Here is a 19,701-nt window from a genome sequence, read left to right on the forward strand (position 1 = left end):
GGGATTGTCTGTACTTGCCTGTGTATTTTTGAGCAGGAACTCTAGAAAAGAGCCCTGCTGCAGCTGGCGGAACTCCTTGAACTTAAAATGCTCTACCACCTTTTTCTCCAGCCTGCAGAGGTAAGGCAGAGTGACTGTGCCGATGAAGTTGGACATGCATTCCTTGAAGTACTGCTTCACTGCCGCTGAAACCATGCAAACAAAGCTGTTTAGCAACACCAACACATTATTATGAATTTGATAAGTTACTGTTGGGCGTACGTACATTATACGTTATTTTTTGCCACAATTTTTGTTGTATTTTGAAAGTTTTTGTTATTTATTCCTTTTGAACAAAAAAAATGGAAAAATGTTGGAGAATATAAATTGTGTTAAGCACCCAACTGGACAACAATAACTTCGTAAATTCTCTAAGCAGGACAGACAGTGATAATAAAAAACACAGACACCTTCAGTAGGAGGCGCTTCACTGGTCATCTCCTCAGATGGTTTCTTTTCCTGGCTCTGTTTCTGGGGTTTCTCCTTTGGGACCAGGTCGCTCGGGACAGCAAGGGAGCCACCACAGACAGCCAACTGAAACAGAGTCCGAGCCAGCCGGTCTCCTGATACATACATGAGGAAGTCCTGAACCCACTGAAGACACACAAATATACCACTTTATTGTGCTTTTATCCTTGATGGCTTTTAATGCTTGTAAGGTCTTTTTTAAATCTGCGCATATATCCACCACTACCACCACTCCTTCAGGGATAAGAGCTTATTCATTTATTTTCCCCCCTTTTTCCCTTAATTTTATCGTAAATCAATATCATTTCACAGTTTATTTATAGGTATTATAGGTAGTGGTAAAGCTGTGTACATGCCTCAACTGAATCTCAATTCATATAAGATTATCTATTTTGAATTTTGGAGTTTCAAAAATGTAATTAAAAATTGGCAAAGTCGTATTAATTAATTATTACGTGGCAACTACGTTATCTAATTGTCAGGTCATTCTTAAAAATCCTCTTATAACAGAACTCAAAAATGCAGCATTTAAAATTTCACATTGATCGTATGTACCAATGCTAGGAAACAGCTTTAATGGCGCCCCCAATTGACATATATGCACAATTGACAGGCTTTTGCTTTTTGAAGAATCTTTTGTGACACAAGTCTATCAAGTCAAATTAGAATCAAACAAGGCATTACTGAGTTACAAGTGTTTTAGTCAACAGTGCTCAGATCCAGAATGATTGGTATGTGCCAGGTTTAGATTCTTGTGGATAACCTGATTGCAGTTTCGTGCGCACTGGCTGAAATACCTAGGACAAGTTTGCAAAAGTAGGTTTTGTAATATAGCTCAAAATGTGTTGGGGGGGTGGGGTGTTTTGAGTTTTTGATGAATTTTGATTTAATATGAGCCAACAAACCAGCAGCACCCAGATGTTTGTAGGCCTCATGGTGTACAAGGTATGGGCCTAAATGTAAAACACTATGCTGTAGCGCCTCCTTCAGGCTAATGAGGCAAATGTCATTTGCCTGTGAAGCTTGAGGGAGTGCTACCTATTGACCAAGTCTCGTGTCCGAGTTTCAGGCCTTACAGTTTGGTCTGCACAATTTCTTTTAGGGAAAAAACAACAAAAATAATTTATGTGAATCTCAGCAAATAGGAATCCGGCACCTTTTATGCTTGGACCCCTAACAATAATAGTGACAACAACAAGAAGAGACAGAAAACAGATGGGACAGAGACACACAGACAGCAGGTTAGACAGGACAGAGAATTAAAAACATAAACTGATAGGTAAAACCTGCATGTACATACATTCATATGGATTTTAAGTTTGAAAAAAGGTTTGCTGTACGTGGGAGCAGGTAATACTAATATTAATAATAATAATAATAATAATAATAATACATTGGATTTATAACACACTTTTCATTTATAGTAAATCTCAAAGTGCTCACAGTATAAAACATTAATTAAAAGATAATAATCAAATAATACTAATAAAATACGATGCTTTATTGTCCATATGTCCACCTAAAAAGATATGTCTTTAGTCCCTTTTTAAAACAATGAGTTGTCTGAGGCTTCCTCAGATGGTCAGGCAGGGCATTCCAAAGGCGTGGAGCTGCAGAACAAAAGGCACGGTCACCCATGGTACTAGGTTTTGTTCTGATTGGAAGAAGACGGTGGAGATGCACAGAGCAAAGGGCTCGTAGATGTGTCTGTGGTACTAGCAGTTCATTTAAGTAAGAGGGAGCCTGGCCATAAACACATTTGTGTGTGAGGAGGAGAACCTTGTATTCAATCTTCTTAGTCACAGGGAGCCAGTGAAGAGACTGAAGAACAGGTGTAATGTGCTCATTTTTGCGTACCTTCATCAGGACCCTGGCAGCACTGTTTTAAACATACTGTAATCTCAGAATACTCTTACTAGGGAGCCCTAAGAGAAGAGCATTACAGTAGTCCAGTCTTGAGGACACAAACGCTTGGACCAGTCTTTCAGCATCAAACAGACTGAGGATAGGACGCAACTTGGCAATATTTCTGAGATGGTGGTAAGCAGTCTTACAAATATGTTTAATATGACTATCGAAGGTGAGTTGTGAATCCAGTTTAACACCCAGGTTGTTGACTGTAGAGGATAAAGAAACGTCTTGTCCAAAGAGTGTAATACTGGAAACATGGGATAGCCGAATCAGCTGTTGGGTTCCAACCATAATTACCTCAGTTTTTGCACTGTTCAGTTGAAGAAAATCATGAGCCAACCACACTTTTATTTCCTCCAAGCAGTCAGTAAGTTGTGTGAGAGGGGTTGCTGACTGAGAAGTTGATGACAGTAATGATGGTGAAGAGCCAACTTTCAGGTAAAGTCATCAGCATAGCAGTGAAAAGAAATTCCATAGCGTCTGATAACATTGCCCAGTGGCAATAAATACAGAATAAAAAGGATGGGGCCAAGGACCGATCCCTGAGGAACTCCACAGGTCACTGAGTGAGTCTGAGATCTGGCTTTCCCAAGCTCAACGAATTCTGTTCTGTCCATTAAATATGATTTGAACCAGTCCAATGCAATGTCTTTGATGCCAATGATGCAACAGAGCCTGTTCAGAAGTATGCCATGGTCAACAGTGTCAAATGCTGCAGACAGATCCAGGAGGACAAGAAATGAAGGAGAGCCAGTATCTGCTGCCATTAATAGGTCATTTGTAACTTTGATCAGGGCAGTTTCAGTGCTGTGGGCAGAGCGGAAACCTGATTGGAACTGAAAAAGATCATTATGCCTGAGATGATCCAGAAGACAGGCTGCAACTGTTTTCTCCAAGACCTTGGAGAGGAAAGGGAGGTTTGAGATTGGCCTGTAGTTTCCAATACGACATCAGGGTTGAGGGAGAATTTTTTTAGCCGTGGTTTAATTATAGCAGTTTTTAGAGCAATAGGAACTTGACCAGTTTGGAGAGAGTGATTTATTGCGGTAGTAATCAGAGGACGATGGCGATGTTAGCTTTCACCATGACTGTGGGAAAGGGATCCAGATTACAGGTGGAAGAATTTGTGCCTCTTAGTGTGTCTTCAATCTCTCTCTGTGAGACTACAGAGAAACAGCTCAGAGGTTCAGAGACCTCAGACTGTAACGAAGCAACCTGCATTGGTATGGTGGAAGAGGTTGATAATGCACCACGAATTGTGTCAATTTTCTTTGAGAAGAAAGTCAGAAATTTATCACACTGCTCATGTGTGGTTTTAAGTGGCGGGAGAGCTTGGGGTTGGAGGAGGAGGTTTATTGTTGAAAACAGCTGTTTGGAATTTCCCATTCCATTTGTAGTAATTTTGGAGTAATATTGTGAGCGAGACACTTTGAGAGACCTTGAGTAGGACTTCTGATGCTCACGATAGGCAATCCTGTGAACAGTGAGCCCGGAAGCTTTATAACGTCGCTCAACGATACGACCAGCTGTCTTCATTTTCCGTAGATTTTCAGAGAACCAGGGAGCAGATCGAGAGAAAGTGACCACTCTAGATTTGACAGGAGCATGACAATCCAGAACACTGCTTAAGCTTCCATTATACAAGTCCACTGCATCATTGGCTGATGATGGGTTTGCTTGAAGGAGATGTTGTAAGTCCTTTATCATAGACTCTTGGTTAATATTTTTCAGGTTCCTGAAACTAATTTCCCGCTTTGACTGTGTGAAAGACACTGATTGTGGTATTTCCATGGACACAACCCTATGGTCAGATACACCCACATCATACACAGACAGATTAGTAACAACAGAAGAGCCAGTGATGACCAAGTCTAGAGTATGTCCCCTAACATGTGTGGGAACATCAATAAGCTGGCTAAGGTTGAAACAATCCAATAGCTGAAGAAATTCAGCAGCAAAATGGCAGGAAGAGGTGTTTACATGGATGTTCATATCGCCTAATATGATAATATTTGCTGATGTTGGATAGAAAATAGAAAGAAGGTTTGACATCTCAGGTATGAAAGATGAATTCGATTTAGGCAGTCGATAGATGAGAAGAAACGTCACGGGTGACAAAGAATTACACTTAAATGCCATGCATTCACAGGACAGGTGAGGCAGGGGAAGTGGCAACAGCTTCAAATGACTGCGGTAGATGACAGTCAGGCCACCACCGCGACCTGTGCTACGGGCTTTCTGTAAATATGAATAGCCAGAAGGACAAGCCTCATTTAAAACAGAGAAAGCCTCTGGTCCATGCGGTGTTTTTCTTCTTCATTTTCAAGTTGTTATAAAGTTGTTATAATGCCTGTAATGTACAAGGTTTTGCACATGTTTTGTATAGTGGTCAAATACTATATAATAATATAAAGAGAACTAAGCATAAAACATTATAGACATATGTTATCAAAGCACACCTCCACACAGACACACTCACAGAGACACTGCTGAACAGCACAACGGGTCTCATGAAAATGATAACCAGGACTTATTAGCATTCAACCTATCTGATCAAAGCCAAGGCAGCATGGAAAGGGCATGATCATGTGTTCTATTTGATGTATTGCAAGAAATTACCCAGTAACACGATAAGCCCTGCAGTTAAGAGGGAAGTCACAACATGGTCAGAAGTTCAAAGAGGAAAAGCCTGAATGCTGAGGGTGTAAGTGGAGCTGGATAATGACCTCTCTATGAGTTCTGGCCCGGATTAATAGATTACAAGTGCGACATCACATTAACAAGGCAAGGACGTCCTGATCCCTCTCCGCTGCTCGTCTGCGACCCACTTACATCCTTACCAGAAGCTTAAAGGAATTACAGCAGAGCCTTTCATGGCAAAATAAAGCATGAAATAAAAAGCAGGCTTGTTACGACAATTTTTTTCAACACACCCAAATCCCTGACAAGCGGACACCCACCCATCTTGCAGACGACAGACACTTCAGTCTGGCAAAAACTCATCACTCTTGAAAGAAATTCGGCCAGGATGGGACAACGGGGAAATGAATAAGCCCTTAAAGTCAATAAAAACTGACTTAAACGTAACGAGTGTCTAATCTGTCAAGCTGACGTCACTCTGCGGGTCAGACTATTTCAGTCCGGTGTCACATAGGAGAATGACACAGTAAGCTTTTATTCTGTACTGCACTGCTTTGCATTGTATGCAACCATATACACAGGATTGTATGACCCACATAAAACCTTTCATCAGCAGAAAAGTCTACAGTACTCTACAGAGCTAAAAAAAACAAGCCTTGAAGAACTTGTAATACAGAATCCAACTTATTCCCCTCACTAGCTAAAGGAGAAGCTGTTCACCTTGGTCATCCTGTTATTAAAAATGCCCATGGAGTTGGTGAAGACCTCCATGACAGCCTCAGCAGCGGTCAGATTGGCATACTTCTTCCTGAGCTCCAGGTTGCCAGTGGAGGAGTAGAGTGGCGCTCCCTGGGCAGGCTCCAGCAGGCTCTTTTTGATTTTAAAGAGTCTGGCCTGCACGTCCTCTTCAATCTCCTTCTGAATGACCTCTCTGGCTTTGTCCATGCAGGCGTTCTCACAGTTATATGCTTTTGCCAACGTCTAAAAGAAAAAAACAAGAAGAGAAACAAATGGAGGGACACCACTCATGGCTTTCTAGTGCATGTATACTAACTCAGTGGGCCTTTCATGGCTTACCGATATGGGCAGCCCAACACTCTGGATCCTGATGCCCAGTTCATATGGTGAGTCACAGTTATACTGGTCTGCAAGGTACTGCATGAACTCTGCGAGGTCTACCTTAGTTCTGTTACGATTTCTCCTAAAGTTACGCAGACTCTATAGAAAGCAGAAATTAATTAGATACAGGACATAAATAAACAGAAATATGCACGTGGTCTGCTACCTCAGGCTGTGCTGAACAACATGTTGCACTGAACTTACTTGATTCAGAGGCATACATAATTGCTATATGAATAAAACATCACAACATTATTTATTTTTTTAGGTTAGTTACTTCAATTAGTTGTGTTGATGTGATATATTTTATATGGAAATGGGGAAAAAATGAATATTTTGATTGTTTTTGTTTAAAAATGATTTTTTGTTATTTGTTCAAATACTTAAAATCTTTAAACATCACATTAAAAGAAATAAATAATATCTCTTAAAAAAAATCACTACTTCAGAAAAAAAACAAAAACAAAAAAGGTATTATTTCACAAGGGGTTAAGGTTTAGGACAGATATCTCCTAGTATAAAGTATCATATAAATGATGACATACTTTATTACTCAATTAATGCACTGGGTTTAAGTAGATCATAACATATTTCTTGTAAATATCTAAGGTCTAAACACTAAACTGTTTATTTGTTTGTATTCTGGGACTGAATTAATCCAGTAGAATGGTCAAAATGAAATATTTTGTTGATTTACTAAGATTAAGTACACCTCACCTACAGAGAACACACTTCTGCACATTTCTAATGCATAATTACATAATGCAAGGAGTGTAGGGCTGACAGATTATTTGTTGTTATATCAAAAATACTATTCGAAAGAGTGCAATCTAAAAATCACGAGCTGCAATATTCAAAATCGTCTACATTATCAATGGGCAGTCTGCCTCACTATGTTCAGTGTTCAAAGCTCAAACCAGAAGAACTATATATATATATATATATGGTATATATAACACCTCACCCTAAGAATATCCACAGTTTCGATCTGCTGTATATCGTCATCTTTGGTGCTGCTGTCTATTTTGAACATCCGGTGTACAAGCGGGAACTTGCAGAGAGGGCCTAGGTGGAGCTCCTCAAAGCGCTTCTTGTTCTTGAGGCTGGCAATAGCCTGACCCAGCTCATACAGAGTGCAGATAGAATAAACAGCCTCTACTGACTGACATTACAGAGGAAACAAACAGAAGACAAACACAAAAAAGATTATTAAGGTTAACAAAAGTTAATACAGGTTGCATTATTAGTCACAGGTGTTCTTTTAGGAGGATGTACATTGACCTTGTAAACTCCACTCTGTGGTGTCATGTACAAAAAACAGATGGGAATCAGTTTTTGTGTGACCATTCTAAACTCTTTTTGGTTCTTAGGATTAAACAGGCTGTTTTATTCCTGTGCCTGCAAGACTAACATATTTAAAGCATGTTTTTGCTTCCTTGTATTGGGCTGCAACACTCCTTATAACTTTGTTGTGAATGGGCAGGGCTAAACATCTGTAGGCTCAACAGGTGGATATATGTAAATGTGTAGGTTTTCATGACACAAAAACAGTGAATTTAAAATGGCCTGTTTCTGCACTTTAAAGTCAAATTTATCGACTGTATACAGTACTGTGCGAAAGTCTTAGGCACCCAAGACACATTTTCAAAATCTATTTGTTTGTGTAGTATGTGTTTATTTGCTGAGAAACGTGTGAATATTTGAACAAAATGTATAGAATATTAATGAATAATGATAGATAGATAGATAGATAGATAGATAGACAGACAGACAGACAGACAGACAGACAGACAGACAGATAGACAGATAGATAGATAGATAGATAGATAGATAGATAGATAGATAGATAGATTTTATGGATGTTAGTGTGTTTGTTTAACCATTTTCAAACCTCTCCTCGAGGAAGCCCAGTATTATATGTAGTTAAAAAGCAACTCCAGGTTTGACCAATCAGTGCTTCATTAAATTGTGCTCAGGATTTAATTGATGATATTAACAAGTCTCTGTGGCGGCTGTGAAGGTGTCAAGGAAAAATATGGACCCAAGAAATTCTTTTGTTTTTATGTTTATAAATGACTGTAGAGTTGTGTTAACCTTCAATCAGACAGCATGCATTATAGGGAGAGCTTAATTAATATTTAAAGTCTTTGTATTAATCAACAGCATGAATTAATATGTTAATACTTAAAATGTGCCATCATTAATGGCTATTTGAATTTGAGCTCTTTATTAATATTAACATTTCCTGATGAGGTAAGTATTAGTCTATGTATTACATACATGCCCACTATTCAGCTTAAGGTTTTGTTGATCACTCTCTAAGTTGTATGGTAAGTAGTTACTCGAGGTCTCCTCCAGTTCTAACTGACTGGAAGCTCATGTCTTTGGGAATTCATTGTTCTGTCCATCTGCATGCAAATCTGCAGCAGGCAGAAAAGCTTCTCACCTGAATGAAGAGGTTGATCTCTTTAATGGTGCGTTTGAGTTCTTTCACAGCAGGCAGTTGCCAGTTAGGGTCGATTCTCACAGAGAACAAGGAGGGCACTTGCAGGAGCATGCACACTTTGCTGATCACCTATTAAAACAAAACACTCAGTGTGAGATTTATTGTTGGATCTTACAACTAACAGCTGCATCTTAGTGCTATAGTCATATTTATTTCATATGTAAAAAAAACAGCCTCTGTATGCTCTAGTGCATGTTTATGAAGATGCGTACCTTCTCAACAGTGACATGCTCCCCCTCCACTGCAATGGCTCGGATGGCATCTTCAACCAGATTATTCACGTTATCTGGGTCCATGACCCTTCTCCTGCGCCTGCCCACACTCCCTTCCTCCTCCTCCTCCTCCAGTGCCTCTACTGCCCGAACATTAGCTCCATGTACCTCTCTCAGCTGGGCGTGGTGGGCACTGTGAAACACCAGAGTGCTTGCGTCATGGTTCTCCTTCAGCCTCCTCTGCTCAGATCGGGACAGTCTAGTGCCAAGAACTGGGAAGTCCTCCAGCGATGCACTGGAAGAAGTGACTGGAGAAGCAGCAGCAGGAATGGACTTAACTTGAAGAGGAGAGCCAGTCTTGGAGCGGACCACTTTTTCAGCCAGCCCGTTGGCCACCAGTGTAGGCTGTGGGCTCACAGAGACCTTAGTGACTGTCTTTGCTGGTGTTGCTGTAAAGTCAAAAGAAACAAGGGAAATTTCTGTGAAACCTGTAACTGAGCTATTAGTACTGCACTGAAACTTAATAAAAAAATTTTATTTAAACATTTTCTCCCTTTCCCCACAGGTCGATCAGCCAAGACATGCTTGGTGAAGTTTTTTTTTTCTCAGTTTTGTACTGGACATACAAGGTTAATGTAACTAACAAGAAGCCTATACCTCACCAATTAACCCCTTTTCACAGTAGCTATAAAATTTCTGGTTTTTGCACTAGTCATTTTTTTTCTTTAGTAATACTGATGAATTATATTTCCATTGAAATCCAATAGAAGGAAACTGGATTTCTGTCTTTGTATCTGAGCAAGCAAGTTAACATTTATTCAAGTGGCTCCTCGTTGTGTTCAAATGGTTCTTGTTTATTGTGGAAGCTTTAAGTTATTGTTGTGCTGTCTGTTTTATTTCAGAACAGCTGTCACTGTGGGGAGATGAAAATTGTTTTCACAGCACAGAATTACTTTCCATTTCACACAGAGAGCCAAGAGTGTCCTAGTTAATCTGATAACAGAACTATTAGGAAAACTATTTTACTTGATTATATCAACTTTTTTTTTACAACTGCTATCAAGCTGTAAAAATAAAAACTGTTATCAAGTGTTTTACAAATTGCACTACATTAAATCCACTTAAACAAGACTAATTATGCTCTTTCTGTGTTGTTTGAGTACAAATGATATCCATGATATGCTAAGAAAAGCAACCTGCTATATATATAAATAAACCAGACACTGCTGATCGACTACATGGGATAAGAGGTAATTGTTTAAATAGGATTTGATCATTTTGCTGAACAATCACTTCAGGCCTATCAGTGAGTGAAAGCAAATAGCCATGGTATTTTGAAAATGACATCATGACTGGTCAAATTTTTCATTTTGGGGATTCTGTTAACATACTAGCAGAGCCTCCTGGTTCCGGCTGTACACTTAGCAGCGGTTGGCACGGAGATGCCTTCTGTTTGTTTGCATGACTGTCATACAGCGACATATACAGCTTCAGTGGCAGTACTGCACCGAAATGGAGAAAGTAGCCATTCTGCAGCTGTGTAATGGACGTTCCAGCAGCTGGGTAGACTCTGATAACTTCTTTAACTTTTTCCAGCAGCTCTCGGTGGGTCATGTCATCTTCCTTTGGTGCAGAACTAGCACCAAAGGAGATTCCAAAAGTAGACGTCAGAGGAGGTGGGGTTTTACTCAACGCTGCCGAAGGCCTAGGGGTTGCCTTGTGTGTTCTGTGAAAGACATTTTCATTTTCCACCAGTAAATCTTTGGACAAAGAATCAACGAAAGCGCCAACTGAGGAGAAGCCAAGCTCTGCCAAAATCAAGTTCTGCTTGTACTTCTGAGCATAGAATACAGCCAGTTTCTTCAGGGGGATGCCATGTGGATCATCTTTAACCAATTCCACAACATCTTGAGAAATTTTGTCTTTGTCTGCACCTGGAAAAGGCAATATCATGCAACCGTATTAAAACGGGCAAAAATGTAAATGCCATGTACAGTACTGTGCAAAGATCTTAGGCACAAATTTAACAAAATCTGGATAACACATGCATTTTGCTTGTAAAAAACAATCACATTAATTTGTTTTCATTTAATGTATTTAAAGTACTAATGAGCCGATGATGACAACTACAAATAATACTCTGCTGCCAAAAGGAGAAGTTTGGAAATGTTCAGACATTTATGACATACATAAAAACAACTACTTACTGTATTAAAACTTGCATTCATTCTAATATTAGTGTTTTTCTGACCAAACAAACACTACTCTGCTAAATAGCTTTTTAAATATGACTTTCTAGATGCCTAAAAGCTTTGCACATAACTGTATTCTGCCTTTTTCCACTATCAAAAAACACTATACATTTTTCATCCTAAACTGTGCACCATAAATGAGTTTTTAAAGGTACACTACGGTCACTTTCCCAAAGAGGCATATTTGTACTTTGTACTCATAGCTTAACATCTTCAAATAGGAAAAAAAAATACATTGCCTGGACAAGACTTTAAATAACTTGCAACAAAATTCAATTATGTTCTATAAGTAACCAACCCAGTGAGAGTGTTTCTACCCAACTTTAATTTCAGTGTTGCTCAGAGTGTAGTGTCATAAACAGGATCTTATGGGTCCTACTGGAATATTATCTTCAGTAAAAGAAAACAGAAAAGACTGTCACTTTCTTATTTACTCACTATGTCCCTAGGCTAGTGCTGTAATTTGTGCTAATGGTTGAAGCATTTCATCATCACATCTAAATCTAATCTAAAATTATCAGTGGAACCGCCTGCAGTTGTGCTGTCATGTCAATTCCATTTGCACTGAGGATGTCACTACCTGGGAGTGTGGTGTGGCTCCTGTGGTACACTACATTATCCTTCACATGCAGCTCTGTGCTTAGAGAGTCAATAAAGATGGCCATCGAGGAAAATCCTAATGCCGACAGGGTGATGTTTCTTTTGTATCTCTGATTGAAGGCCACCGCAAGTTTATTGAGTGGAATGCCTTCTGGACAGCTTTTAAGCAGCTCCACCATTTCCTCTGAGTCTTGGTTCTTTGTTTTGGGTGACCTGTGGAACACTTTTCCTTCCCGCACCACCAGACTGTCAGACAGAGAGGAGATGAACGCAGAAATGGAGTTGAAGCCTAGGTCTGCCACGATCAGGTTACGATGATACCTCTGACTGTAGAATACAGCCAACTGTGACAGAGGGATGCCATCAGGGTGATCTTCTAGGAGACGGATGACGTTCTTGCAGGTTTTAGCCATCTCTTTATCTGCAAGTATTCACATTCAGTAGTGTCAGCACAGAAAATACACAAGTAAAGCACAAAAGGTTATGTCATTTAGAAACTGAAAATGTCAACACTGACTAATCACTGGATTACATATTCAAATCCAAATATACCAAATCTACTAAATTGGATGAAATGGAAATGTGTGAGGTAATTAAATGTCAAAAAGTAATAAGAATCTTCCTCAGACAGTATGTAACACTGCTGTACACTCTTAGCAAAAAGGGTTTTATATAATACTCAGGCAGCACTGCATTAAAAACCGACATCATTCTGTAACGGATATTACCATATGGGCTCAGGAACACGTTAAAGTTCAAGTTAAAACTCTGCCATGCAAAGAGAAAGCCATTTATAAACAACACCCAGAAACACCGCCAGCTTCTCTGGGCCCGAGCTCATCTGAGATGGACTGACGCAATGTGGAAATGTCCTATGGTCTGACGAGTCCACATTTCAAATTGTTTTTGGAAATCATGGACTTTGTGTCCTCCGAGCCAAAGAGGAAAAGGACTGTCCGGAGTGTTATCAGCGGAAAATTCAAAAGCCAGCATCTCTGATGGTGTGGGGATGTGTTAGTGCCCATGGCATGGGTAACTTGGACATCTGTGAAGGCACCATTAATGCTGAAATGTACATACAGGTTTTGGAGCAACATATGCTGCCATCCAAGCAACGTCTTTTTCAGGGACGTCCTGCTTATTTCAGCAAGACAATGCCAAGCCACATTCTGCATGTGTTACTTGCCTGCAGTTCAGACCTGTCTCCCATTGAAAATGTGTGCCGCATTATGAAGTGCAAAATACGACAACGGAGACCCCGGACTGTTGAGCAACTGAAGTTGTACATCAAGCAAGAATGGGAAAGAATTCCACCTACAAAGCTTCAACAATTAGTGTCCTCAGTTCCCAAACCCTTATTGAGTGTTGTTAAAAGGAAAGGTGATGTAACACAGTGCTAAACATGCCCCTGCCCCAACTTCTTTGGAACGTGTTGCAGGCATCAAATTCAAAATGAGTGAATATTTGCAAAAAACAATCAAGTTTATCCTTTTGAACATTAAATATCTTGTCTTTGTAGTGTATTCAATTGAATATAGGTTGAAAAGAATTTGCAAATCATCGTATTCTGTTTTTATTTATATTTTACACAACATCCCAACTTCATTGGAATTGGGGTTGTATGTATATATATATATATATATATATATATATAAAAATAAATATATATATATATATATATATATATATATATATATAAACAAACAATTCCCATCTATAACTTGGGTTCACCGTGTTGCACAATGCTACCAAGCAGGAAGGGTAAAGGCTACCTTGTACTTCCACCATGTCACATGACTTCAGCCACCATATCCTTTCAAACTGTTGTTAATGCAACATCACTGGACTGCTCAACATGCTTAGAGAGAACTCTAACTGCCAACTCTGTTATGTTAACTCACAGACACTGTTGCTGGCTAGCAGTGCGCTGAGTGATGAGAGAAAAGATTATGGGCAATTACACTCTCTTGGTCTCCCAATCATGTAAATACAATCAATTTTACATGCCATGTAAATATGCAAACAAATACACTTTTATTTCTACTCTCTTACAGTTTAACTTATGTCTATTTTTATTTCTATTTTTTATTTTCTGCATAGTATATGTAAGTTTATGTGCAATTATATGTCTTGCTACTGAAACACTGCAATTTTTTTCCAGGATCAATATCGTTCTATCGATCTTAACAGTAAAAGTAAATAAAAAAAAAATACATGTACAAATTATTAAACATTAACTAGCAAGCTGTTTAAAACTGAATTATTCCCTTCTAGTTCTCTATCAATTATCTTTCTCTTCAATCAACTGTTCTATCTGATTAAATCATCACCCGGTCCTACATACAACAACTACAACTCCCATGAACCACCAGGCAGATCGATAAAATTTAACTGACCTTGCCTTTCAGAAAAGAAATTACTGTCAAATTACTGTTGACATGATTCACTTCCCTCCCTCCTCAAACATGTCGCAAAACAAGATTCAATTTCAGTTGTTTGCTTAGAGTCATTAATCACATGAATCAGCAACAATTATTCCTAAGGCGGGGTACCCACACCATAAACTCTGCAAGCTTACTGTCCTGTCATTCATTTTAAGTCTTATTATTTAGTAACAACTATAAAAGAGTAACAAGTGATTATGTAGTTATAAGAGTGAGAAATTGAAGTGTGGACCCACATACAGGTCCTTAGGGTTTAAGAGGGAAAGCATTCCGTACATTTTACAATGTCATAAATAAAACAACATTTTTGTGGACAGCAAAGCTATGTTATGGCACACAAAACAAGAGCTGACACTCAAATTACTCCCTACCCCTGTACAGGACACTTCATGAACTTATGGCTTCTAAACACAAAAAGTGCACTGTATGTCCAGGTGAGGGTCTGTACACACATGGCTGAATCCCAAATGGCTCTTTGGCACTGCTTGAAGACAGAAGCCTTTACTTCATGACCTATAGTACACTTCAAAAGTAGTGAGCCATTTGAGAATCAGCCAAAAACAATGTAAATATAACTCAAGCACATTAAGATTGTTAATTAGAGTGCATGTAGCAATGATAAGGGAAAAAAACTAAAGTAGAATATAACAGACTTACCAGAGTTGAGTGATCACTGAAATATTTGGTTTGAGTCTGTAGAACAACTGAGTAATACATATGTCTCTTGTGGGTTTATAGTGCTCTCCACCTTGTGTCCACTAAGCAGCCAATGAGAACTGTGCTGTCCATTATGTGAAAAGGAAACAGAAAGTAACATGCAAAAGTGTTGCACTCTGTCATAACTCTCAATTTCAGAGAAACAGAGAGAGAGAGAGAGAGAGAGAGAGAGAGAGAGAGAGAGAGAGAGAGAGAGAGAGAGAGAGAGAGAGACTCCTCAGCCTCAGAGTGTAGCAAAAGCATTTCTTCACTACATTTCACAATTTTTTTCCGGGACTGCCAGATACACTTCAACACAGGCTGATATCAGGGTTTACGAGGACCCCATCGTCATGGTAACAGAGGTTTAAGACAGGCTTTTATAGCGACTTTAAGTTTCATTTTCCTGCTCAGCTGATTCAACCTAGACTGCCACTGCAGGGGAAGTCACATGACCCACTCCCTCAGCAGGAGCACCGGCTGCGACCAGCTGGTGCCTGAGATAACACTCCCAGTTCCTGAAATAAAATACTTAAAGGGGAATTCCACCATTTTTTTAAAAAAATTACTGCATGATTAAATGTCTAAGTAACAAACAAAGTCATTCAGAGTAGTTTAACATGGAATGCTCTGTTTTAGAGAAACGTACTACGTCAGAATTGTTCAGAGCAGGTAGCGATAGGATTGAAGAGGTGAATGTCTCTAAGAGTTACGTCATGCATTTCATATCATGAGGTTATGAATAAATTGGCTGATGTCTTGGACAGTGCTTTATGATGGTTTTGCGATAGGATTTTGGCCTTAGACCTCATTTTTTATTCCATTCATGGAGAGATGCATGCAGGTTGTGCTAACGCAAATAGACCCAAAGGAAACTTATTTCTGCAGATTTACCACTTTTTTTTACCAATTACACAGATTTACCAGATTTTTACCATTATCAACAATATAAATACACATATAAAAATTAAGAAGACAAGTGTAGGTTCACTGGCGGTTTTGGATAGTAAATGTCTATATTTGTGATCAAAGTGTAGATATTGCTCTGGTTGGTAAATTTCTCTACAGTGAACCACTTCACATTAAACTTTACATCTCAGCGGCCGAATTACACAGAAATCTTGAAAAATTCGTGGAATTCCCCTTTAAATTGGCTGGCCAGTTAATCCTCAGACATTGTAAGTTTAACAAGGAGGTGGGGGCATTTAAATTTTTCTACCACCCAGTGTTGCCAACTTAGCGACTTTTTCTTTTTTTTTAAAGCGACTAGCGACAAATCTAGCGACTTTTTCTGCTGTTATTGGAGACTTTTGGAGACTCTGAGGTGAACACACATGTTCTTCAGTTACTGTCCTCAGCGAGCAGCGGGTGCTGCCGTGAGCCCCGTCCACAGCACTCAGGGCTCCGTCTCGGTCAGAGCGATCCACGCCGCTCCACGGCCACACTGCACATGAACTGCGCATGCCCAAAGCCGCCGCTGATCCCACCCCCTATTTACAGAGCGGGATGTAAATATAAATAAAAATATATATTAAAAAAAGAAAGAAAACAAAACTAAGTAACTCTGCCGTAGTGCCTCTTTTAAGGTCACTTTGCCGGTCCCAAGCCCGGATAAAGGAGGAGGGTTGAACGTAGAGCAGCAGTTCCACCCCACACAACAGACTTTTGATTAAATTTGATATGCTAACATTTAACAACACAGGACAATGGCGTCATTTAGCGACTTCTAGGACTTTTAGGACTTTTACTTTCCTTACTGAGGAGTTGGCAACACTGCTACCAGCGTTTCTCGGTGATTTCAGTCCATTCTTAATGCACCGCGACTGCCGTTTGCGAAAGTTGATCTGCACCACACAGGCGCACCACTGTCACACATGCGTAGAGAACATGAGGTTTAACATTTACACTGCAGCTGATTCAAAACAAAACAGATCCTTCAGTACTAATGTGTGTATTCTGAACTGAGTTATCACCTCTGCTTGGTTGGAACGCTATTCAACATGTTTATCAGTGAAAAGACAGTTTTAAGGTGTGATTATCTACCCAAGAGGTTTTGGTTTATGTAAGATAGCGTTCTTAGCTTGCAGCATGAATAAAGCTGGGCAAAATACAGGACCAGTCTCACATGACTTCCTATTCCCTGTGCAGTGCACACTATGTAGATCATTACACGTCAATTTATACACAGACACAGTGCATTAAATGTCCCAAAAAAAAAAAAAAAAAAAAATATATATATATAAGGGAAGAAGAAGATCTCCGACAAGTGGGATTCGACTCCGTTTGATGTTGTGTCAGTAAGGTCCAAAATCAATGTCTACCGAATCAAAGACATCTATACGGGCAGAGAGAAAGTTGTGCATAGGAACTTGTTGCTGCCTGTTGACTTTTTGATCCCAGATGAGCAGAATGGGAGCCAATTTTCCTCTGTTGTTTCACAGTCAGATGACGGTGTTTCAGACACTGTTCTAGTGCGCAGTAAAGAAGACTCTCATGCCCGCACCATGGTTTGGCTCATGCAGTCACCTGAAAATGACCAACTGGACAATGACAACACTCCAGATGGTTGTGTTGATGGCTCATTTGATGACTTGGGACACGACTTGCTGCCAGGGGAAGTGTCGACTGATAGTCATAAAGACTCTGCAAATCAGAACGGTACACAGTCAGACAATGGCACATCTCAGGGCCCAGTTCACAGCACACATTTAGGTGTTACGCACTCTGTCGCATGTAGTGAGCCTATGGGCACTGTCAGAGATAGATCAGGTGGAGTGGTTTGCACACAGCCTCAGAGCAGCCGAGCAATTTCAGTTTCCTCTAGATTTGGGAGAACCATCAGACCAACACAAAGGCTTATCTGTGAAATGTCAGACCAGAGAATTGTGGATAATGCTTCACCAGTTATGGGCTCTGTTCTTGGTTTTTTTAGACGTGCCCTAGTCATCTAGCTCTTTTGCTTGGGTTAGTTTCTGTACTTTGTTTATGGACTGGAACCTTATGGCCTTGTAAATTTAATTTTTGTTTATTCTTTTTCCCGGTATGGCCTGGTGAGCAAAGTAGTGCGAGTCTGTGTGAGGTGTAAATGGCATCTCTTTTTGTCTGTGATGAGTGTGGGACCTGGTACCATCCCATGCTCACACACTTCTTAGAGAAGATAATTTATTGTTGACGTTTCCGCACCAGTGCTCTAGACACGTTTTTTTTTCTTTTCCATTTCATGTCTTATTTCTTCCTTGTACTACATACTGCCTTCCCATTTTAGCAGAATTTCAGGGGGGTGTATGTAACGGTGTACAATAGTTGTATTAATGTTATGTTATGAAATTCCTGCTAAATGGGTTTTGGCACCACCTGCTGGTTGGTCAGCGTATTACAGTTTCTGTATATATAGGTGATTCGGTGCAGTTTCGGCAGTAGAATGGTTGCATGCTGCCGTGGTGAGTACAGCCTTGTATGTTCAGCTCAGCAAAACTGCAAAAGCTATGTAAAGCGTTGTAGTGCTCGACTTTTGTCCCTATTGTGGTGAAATACATGTCACAGAGACCAGTATACTTAGTTGGGCTCTTCCAAGATGCTTTATTTAAAGAGTTATAAATTCGAAGCTAAACCTGAACTGAACTGTGCTAACAATAGCCTGTTTCCTTAGTTGTACGCTGACCGAGGTATGAACAGAAACTTATACTGTGGTTGCCATACTCATTACAGGTATGTTCTATTCGTGTTATGTATTTTCATGCTATGAATGAGCACAGCAATGCTAGCTGGTTTAACTAGCTTATTTTTAGTTCACCATGTGGGTTGGGTGCCATATTTTGTGTTCGCCGCCAGATGGCACTATTTCATATTTTACCTTTTTGTTGCTCTAATTTAAAAAGGGATGATGTAGCTGTAAAATATAGTTCATATTGATACTGTGACAATTGACCCTGATGTGAATGTAAAATGTAGACTTGTATAAATCTTTTAAAAAAACTGAATATAATATAGAAACACAAGCACTTCTACCACTATACGATCGTAGCAATTTGTAAAGGTAATTGTATTATTTTCACGAATTATATGTCTTGTCATTGATTTATTGTGGAGATGTATCTAGACTACTGTAGTCTCAGGCAGTAGAATGGTTGCATGCTGCCGTGTTGTACGCTGACCGAGGTATGAACAGAAACTTATACTGTGGTTGCCATACTCATTACAGGCTAATAAAAACTGCATCATCCCAATCCGGTGTCCATCACTGACCAGGGCAGACGAACACCCAATAGGGAGGGTCACATTGGTGCCGTGAACCCGTCTTTGATGATCTTCATGCTGAACCGGGACCTGTTCTGCTGCCTTCTGTCTGTGTGGAGCCAGGTGCACAGTGTAGATGGACTGACACATTCACTGTTTTCGTAGGGACTGATTTAGCATTTGAATTTTTTTTATTTTTTTTTCCCATTTTTTTTCTTTCCCCTCACTCATTTTAAATCTGTATTTTTACTTGGTGTTCTGATGAGTTTCACTCGTGAGCATTCACACACTCCCTTAAGCACAAGGGTGGGAAGGGGCAGAGGTGTTTTGGGGACCCCTATGTTGTTGCAGTTTGGCAGTCCTGTTCCAGGGGGTGCCACACATGCTGTGGGGGATGATCTCATTCCAGTTGGGGTTCCTTTAGACAGTGAGAGTAGGAATCCCTCTCAGCACCTACTCACTGCTGCCGCACCTAGTCCTCAGGTACATAGCACATCAACCCCAAGCACTGCCTTCCAGTCCAGTGATGTGCTTAGTCAAATGAGTGATGTAATTAAGCGTATAGGTCAGGAATTGGC

General features: G+C 39.8%; 1 protein-coding gene and 1 long non-coding RNA gene across 4 annotated transcripts in view; one reads left to right on the forward strand and one right to left on the reverse strand.

Moving 5' to 3' along the window:
- The window catches only part of wu:fj29h11 (protein NO VEIN), a 97,073-nt gene that overhangs the window by 66,987 nt on the left and 10,385 nt on the right, over positions 1–19,701 (reverse strand). Inside the window, exons 1-10 of one of the 3 annotated variants that reach the window (XM_017686660.2) lie at positions 14,849–15,173; positions 11,728–12,168; positions 10,287–10,829; positions 8,896–9,344; positions 8,624–8,752; positions 7,142–7,339; positions 6,136–6,276; positions 5,779–6,039; positions 450–633; positions 19–185 (exon numbers count right to left, since the gene is read on the reverse strand). In XM_017686660.2, the coding sequence (XP_017542149.1) occupies positions 19–185; positions 450–633; positions 5,779–6,039; positions 6,136–6,276; positions 7,142–7,339; positions 8,624–8,752; positions 8,896–9,344; positions 10,287–10,829; positions 11,728–12,160 (2,505 nt within the window). In that variant the 5' untranslated portion in view covers positions 12,161–12,168; positions 14,849–15,173. Of the gene's footprint in view, positions 1–18; positions 186–449; positions 634–5,778; positions 6,040–6,135; positions 6,277–7,141; positions 7,340–8,623; positions 8,753–8,895; positions 9,345–10,286; positions 10,830–11,727; positions 12,169–14,848; positions 15,174–19,701 lie in introns of those variants that run through there. The other 2 variants (XM_017686659.2, XM_017686661.2) reach the window with 2 other exon arrangements.
- On the forward strand, positions 18,302–19,120 carry LOC119265000. Its single transcript, XR_005131326.1, has 3 exons — positions 18,302–18,327; positions 18,537–18,595; positions 19,089–19,120. It is a non-coding gene; the product is annotated as an uncharacterized LOC119265000 (long non-coding RNA).

Source organism: Pygocentrus nattereri, chromosome 13 (genome assembly GCF_015220715.1).
Source record: "Pygocentrus nattereri isolate fPygNat1 chromosome 13, fPygNat1.pri, whole genome shotgun sequence".
Classification (NCBI taxonomy): Eukaryota; Metazoa; Chordata; class Actinopteri; order Characiformes; family Serrasalmidae; genus Pygocentrus; species Pygocentrus nattereri.